This window comes from Pseudopodoces humilis, chromosome 20 (assembly GCF_049639895.1).
Source record: "Pseudopodoces humilis isolate 2021_Gansu_Grassland_sample_001 chromosome 20, ASM4963989v1, whole genome shotgun sequence".
NCBI classification, from domain to species: Eukaryota; Metazoa; Chordata; class Aves; order Passeriformes; family Paridae; genus Pseudopodoces; species Pseudopodoces humilis.
In genome coordinates this window covers 4083610-4090551 of record NC_142219.1, presented here as the reverse complement: position 1 = coordinate 4090551, position 6942 = coordinate 4083610, and the positions used below count along the sequence as shown (strand labels likewise).

The following is a 6942-nucleotide window of genomic DNA, read 5'->3' as shown; positions in this document are numbered from 1 at the left end:
ACCTGCCTAAAAAATGGTTTTTTAAGTATCAATAACTTCATGTATCTGAATGGAATATATGAGCAGTTCAGTCTGTGAAGTTCTTTTCATGCAGCTGCTGATCTGTCACCTCTGACAGGATCCAGAGGCTGGGAAAAGCTTTTCCAGGTGTTCCAGGAGCTGGGCACAGAGCTCCTTCCAAGGCTCTGGATTGCAGGGTTAATACAGAATCATCAGGTTCAAAGTCCTGGTTTGTCCCCCATCAAAGCCAAACAAATGCAAATTTCTGACAGATGTGAAAATAAGGAATCACTTGGGTTCATTTCCACGTGTTTTCTCTGCTGGGTTCCTGGGCCTTCTTCTCCTATAAACGCTCCAAAAGAGGTTTTCTTAACCAAAATGTTTCCAACTGGAGAAAGGAACACAAGACCAGGTAAAGGGTGTCGGTAACCAGCTGTGAAACCGCAGGGCACATCTGGATTTGGATACAGAATTCCAGCTTTTTCCCACTGACCTACAGGAGCTTTGGCATCCCAGCCATCTCTTTCCAGGGATAATGCAGCCCCATCCCTGCTCCCTGTTAACCTTCCCTGCTGCTTGGCAGGCTCCTGGCTTCAGACCCGTCCCAGCTGAGCGAGGATGAGCTCCCGGGGGATTTGCAGTCCCTGTCCTGGCTGACATCCGTGGATGTGCCTCGGCTCCAACAGATGGCCAGTGGGAGGATGGATTTCAGCCTGGGGGCCCAGAACGCCATGCTCCAGCAGACAGGTACTGCTGGGATGGGAAATGGGAATAGGGAATAACTGCTCCTTGAACAGCACAACCTGCCCCCACCACTCCCCCATCAGGCTCCCTTTGCTTATTCTTTTACATTTTCCTTCCTGTCCAAAGAGCTGGAGCCTGTTGGCTTCTCATGAGGGCTCTGCCAGTGCCTTCCCCTCATTCCAAGAGGGAGAGAGCTCTAGCACTGGCAACACTCAGATCCCATGGGAGTTTCTGCTCGTTTTTGCAGCTGCTGGTGCCTTGTTGGGCTGAGGTGTTTTAAGTCCCGAGTTTTCAGAGGTTTCCAACGGCTCTGAAATTAGGAAATTAGATAATTAATCTTTCTGCTTTGTTTCAACACGGATAAAAGCAAGGGCACCTCATTCACCTCGCACCTCTTTGCTTCCTGCAGCCTTGCAGCGTGTGTTGGTTGAACTCCTTTCTCTCTTTTGTGAACATCCTTTAGGCAAACACACACCATTCCCTGTGGCATTCCACAGGGAGAGCTCAGCGTGTCACCCTGCCTGCCTGAGAGCACAAATCCAGCTAATGCTGAATGTGTTCTTTCTCTTTTGTAAGACTCCGTGTCTGTGTCCCCACCGTGGGCTGTTAAGCAGCTGCCGCCTCTCATTCCCTGCCTAACGAGTTTTGGGAGCAGCTGATGTCATCTGGGCAAACTGTGAAATGCTCTGGGGATGGAAAGCCAGAGAGGTTGGATTCTCCACTCCAGAGCTTCCCTGTGCTCACAGCTGCATTTATTAACCCCTTCCCTGAGCTGTGCTTCCACCGGAGCATTCCTTGCCTTCCTCTCTCTCCACGCCAGGTGCTGTGGGGAGCACGATGCACTCGACACCCGGAGCAATGATCCACGTCCAGGCCAGTCTCCCACAGGGAATCCTGGGCCTCAATTCCATTTCAACACACGGAGCCAAAGTAAGAGCAGCCCTTGATGGCTCGTTACTGCCCCAGCTCCTGGGACAAGGTGTTGGGGATTCCTTGACTGTTGTGTTTCTCTCGGCAGATGAGCCCCTACGCCGTGGGTGGGCAACTGTCCCCTGGTTTGCAAACACAGCAACAGCTCTTCCCTCCTCCTCCTCCTCCTCCTCCTCACTCCCAGCAGGTGTTTGCCCTGGCCCAGAACCCCCAGCAGGTACTGGTATGTGCTTGTTGTCTGTCTTGAAGTGCCTGACAAGATCAAATCAAGACATCTTTAAAAAAAAATACAACCCAAAATGTCCCTAAAGCTACACACCCACGGACATTTTACATCCAACATTTCCTTTCTTTTTCCCTCTGCACGCAGTGTAACCCAGCAGCAATCTACAACACATCCTATGGGGCACAGCCACACTATTCCCAGCCACGCCTGGCTCCCCAGTCTGCCCAGGAGCTGCATCCAAAGCATTATCCCAAGCCCATCTATTCCTACAGGTGAGTGGGGAGCGGGAAGTTGCCTACAGCCTGTCCTGGCATGGCTGTGACACTGCAGGGGTGGCTGAGTCCTTTGGAAGGGAACAAAAATCCCCTCATCCATGCAGGGGTTCTGTGGAAGCTGCCTCTGAGGGGGGTAGCAGGAGTGAACAGCTGAATTCCTGGGGAGCAGCATAGTGGGGGAGTAACAGCACAGAGGAGTAAAGTCTGAGGATCTGAGGATCACAGGGAAATGGTCACCAGGCCTGGCAGAGCCCAAGAAGAAGGGTTTGGACGATCCTTTTGGGAATGTGGTGTGACTCTTGGGGATGGTGCTGTGCAGGGTCAGGAGTTGAACTCAGTGATCTTTGTGGGTCCCTTCTAAATCAACTTATCCTGCAATTCTGTGACTTCTGAGCCCTTGGGAACAGAAATCCCTGGGTCCCAGCTGTTTGTGTCTGAAGAGGTGAGTCCAAGGTTGCTAGACCAGAAGAAAGGATGGAGTGACAGGACAGGAGGAGTGAGTTCCCACTTCCAGAGGGCAGGGTTGGATGGGATATTGGGTGGGAATTCCTCCCTGTGAGGGTGGCGAGGTTGCCCTGAGAAGCTGTGCAAGTGTCCAAAGGCCAGGTAGGACGTGGCTTGGAGCAACCTGGGACAGTGGAAGGTGGCAGGGGGTGGAACTGGATGGGCTTTAAGATCCTTTCCCAGCCAAGCCATTCCCGGGTTTCCCTGCCCGCAGCTGTTTGATCGCCATGGCGCTGAAGAACAGCAAGACCGGGAGCCTGCCCGTGAGCGAGATCTACAGCTTCATGAAGGAGCACTTCCCTTACTTCAAGGTACTGAGCATTCCCGAGCTTGGAAGCAGCCACATTCCAGCCCCTTTTCCCCCTCCCGTGGCTGCTTCCATTAACCCCTTCCTGCCCCTTGCAGACAGCCCCTGACGGGTGGAAGAATTCCGTGCGCCACAACCTGTCCCTGAACAAGTGCTTTGAGAAGGTGGAGAACAAACTGAGCGGGACCTCCCGCAAGGGCTGCCTGTGGGCCCTCAACCCCGCCAAGATCGACAAGATGGAGGAGGAGATGCAGAAGTGGAAGAGGAAGGATTTGGCTGCTATTCACAGGAGCATGGCTAACCCAGGTAGGGCTGGTGTCCCACATCCCCATCCTGCACATCCTTGGTGTTCCCTGCACGGCTCCGCTGCCTCCGGGGTTGTTGTTTGTGGGAACATTTTAATACCAAGTCATATTTTCACAGAGAAGCATTTTAGTGCTGTTTCTTGCCTGTTCTTCTGCAAAACTCTCCCTGTCCTAAGACATTGTCTTACGTGTAAAATAGGATTTAATATTATTTGTACTATCATTATAAATATTATGTATGTGATATATTTATTTATATTTATATATTATTTATTTATCATTTCCCCCCCCCATTTATAAAATTTCTTATTTATAAAGAAACATGTTTTCTAAGCTTTCAGGAGCTTAGTATTGACAAAATCAGCTGGAGTTTTTTTTTTTTGCTACAAAATCAATAACATGCAGGCAGTGATAAATTACATATAATTTGTTTATAAGCAAAAGGGCCACTGAAATAGGAGGTTTTTTGTAATTATTTGGGAGATAAGCAGAGTTCTGAGTGTTTTTCTGAGCACAGAGTTGTGCAGCTGGGGGTGAGCTGCCATCAGGGGTAGCTGGGCTGCCCTGCAGTTTCATGATCAGTCAGGGATAACCATGGAAGTGGATTTGGGGAAGCAATTGGGTGGCATTTCTTTGCTCCCTGCACGGTCACAGCCGGTGCTGGGTCTCACACGGTGCCACTCAGCTCATGGCATAAATGTGGCTGTGCTTCGGGCAGTCCATGCTTGAACAAATGGGTGAAAGCATCTCTTTTCCTCCTTGGAACGGGCAGAGGAGCTGGACAAGCTGATCACTGACAGACCTGAGAGCTGCAGGCGGCCCAACAAGCAGGCAGAGCCCGAGGGGCCCCCCCTGGGCCGGATCTCCGTGTCCCAGCTCCAGCCCCAGCCCATCATGACGCTGTCCCTGCAGTCCCTGCCCCTGCACCACCAGCTCCAGACCCAGGCTCGCCTCGCCCCCAACTCGCCAGCCCCTGCACAAACGCCTCCTCTGCACACCCTGCCTGACATGAGCCACAGCCCCCTGCCCCACCATCCCATGGGACGCGCCCCGGACTTCCCGAACGTGGCGGTGGACATGAGCACGGAGGTGGACGCTCTGGATCCAAGCATTATGGATTTCGCACTGCAAGGTACGGGGGAAGGCACTGGGGGAGGGCAGAGCTGGGCTTTGTGGCTGTTCATTGCTGAACATCCAGCCAGGGTCTTCAGTGGGATGCTCTGGGGCTCTAAGAACTGGTGCTGGCTGTTGGCATCTGCAGGGTGACTTCCTGGGTCACCTTCTGTGGATTTTGTCCCTGTGCCAGGTGGGACAGCAAAGCTCCTTCCTGGCTCCAGTGCAGGCACTGCAGGGGGTGGAAGCAGGGGTGTCCAACCAGCTGGATCTGGGACACCACATCTCTGCCCCCGAGGAAACAGAGCTCTGCTCGTGCTTTGGGGTTCTCCTTCTGTGCAAGTAGAACTTCCCTGGTTTGTGGCGATGCCTGACGTGGTCCTGGGTAGAGCACAGGCAGAGAGGAGCTGTCTGGAAAGGTCTGGAATCCCAGGGTTTGGGGGATCAGACTTGCCCAGAAAGGTCTGGAATCCCAGGGTTTGGGGGATCAGACTTGCTGCCCAGAAAGGTCTGGAATCCCAGGGTTTGGGGGATCAGACTTGCTGCCCAGAAAGGTCTGGAATCCCAGGGTTTGGGGGATCAGACTTGCTGCCCCTTGCACCACTGTGGTCCCACCCTTGAATGAAGCCCTTTAGTCCTGGCCCTGGGGGCTGGGGGTGTGCTGCTGTGAGCAGGATTCCATCTTTTTCCAGGGAACATTTGGGAAGAGATGAAAGACGACAGCTTCAGCCTGGACACCCTGGGTGCCTTCAGCAACTCCCCCCTGCATCTCTCCGACTGCGAGCTGGGCACGCCCGGCCTCACGCCCGTGTCCAGCGGCAGCGACCGCTCCTTCTCCGACCTGCAGGTCACTGGCCTTTACACCACCTACACCACCCTGGACAATGTGGCAGCTGCTCAGTACATGAACCCCCAAGGCAACAAACCCATCCCTCTGCTCTGAGCTTGGCCCTGTTCCACGGACCCCGAGGGACAGTTCTTCCCCGCGGTTAAAATCCGACCGGGAAGCTCCAAGAGCTCGTCCTGCTTTGGGATGTGTTGGCTGCTTCCAGCGTGTGAGGCCAAAATAAATCAAGCTGGGACTTGGTAGAACCACTTTCCCCCACGGCAAGGGCATGGACACTTGTGTTGTGGGACTGGGGAGCTCTCCAGAAGGAGCTGGAAGGAAGCAGGAACTTTCACTGGAATGTAACTGAGCTAAAAATCACTCAGTTAAGGGAATTAAATTTATTCCACACCATGGTGCAGCTGCTGTGTCACCACTGTCACAGAAGCCACCACAAGACAAGGGGCTGGCCAGCCCCAAGTTGGTTGATTGTGCCCCTGGTGTGTAATTTTTACTTAATGTGCCAAATTGGACAAAGACCTCCCCCAGTTCCTGGAGACATTTGCACCACTAACACTTTTCTGACGTAACTGTTGTTAATTTATTGTTAGGAGGTAGAAAAAAAGGAGCAAAACCACTAAAAAAGGAAAACTCACCTCCCTAGCAGATCACTGTTATATCTAGATTTGTAAAAGTCCTCACCCCTGAAGGAAGTGGTACTACTGAACTATTAAACTGATCACTGGCTAGAGGATTTTAGGAATTATGCCAATTTTTAGGATTTTTTAAAAAAATAGATTGGTTTATAGTCTTGTGTATTGTGCTTCTGTCTATTCTTGTGCTAGGCAGTATTACTATTTGTAAATTTATTTATATTTATTGTTATGAAAAGAAATTATGTGAACTGAGCACTGTTCAATTTGTATAATGCTGCAGTAACCTGTTTTACAACCACTAAATTATTCATCAGAACCACAACCATCTTATCACAGTTTTTACACTACATTTCCTTAATAAGCACTTTTGATACTGTGAAACTCATGCTTTTTAAAAAATTCAGAGACCAAATATTGTCACTGTACCTTTCATAATAGTCTTTGCTAATTAACTAAAAAAACCTGATTTTAATGTAGCTTTTAAAAAAATTTTTCATACCCTGCTTTGTACTTGTTAACATACATTGCAAATAATGAGCTGAAACATCTGAAGTATGTTGGAATTTAGCATTTAGTCTACTTATACCTCTGTGAGCAAAAAGTGATATTTATATCTTGGGTTTTGTCTGTTCCTGTGCATTCAGAGACTTTCCTGGTGCTATATCCAGGTGCTCCCAGGCTTTTCTCTCCCACACCCATCCATGGATTAAAGCTGGAGGGTGCAGGATGCTGGAGTGGCCCCAAAGGGCACTTTCTTGCTTGAAAATATGAAGATCAGGGGCTTGGAAACATCTGTGCCTGTATCCTCCCAGCACATCCCTCCATGGCAACCTCTTCCAAAGGGCACCCTGATGCTCCACGTCATAATTTATTGTCCAAGGACACATGTGATGAATGATCCTTTGCTGTGACTGGTGTCACCTATGATGTCTTTGCTTTTTTTAAATAAACATTTCTTAGCACTACACCTGGGGCATTCTGGATGTGCTGTGTGCTGCCTGCTCTGGTGTCAGGCTGGGCTTCCCCAGCCTTCATTCCTTTTACAGACCCTGTGGC

At 50.6% G+C, this 6942-nt stretch overlaps 1 protein-coding gene across 1 annotated transcript; it reads left to right on the top strand.

The window, feature by feature from the left end:
- Window positions 1-569: 569 nt before the first annotated feature.
- FOXN4 (forkhead box N4) lies at window positions 570-6307 on the top strand (the record flags this gene model as incomplete). Its single annotated transcript, XM_005524309.3, has 8 exons — window positions 570-747; window positions 1565-1674; window positions 1763-1891; window positions 2045-2172; window positions 2894-2990; window positions 3085-3292; window positions 4064-4423; window positions 5097-6307. Coding segments are annotated over 8 exons (1461 nt in total), but the record flags the coding sequence as incomplete, so codon positions are not given.
- Window positions 6308-6942: the final 635 nt, after the last annotated feature.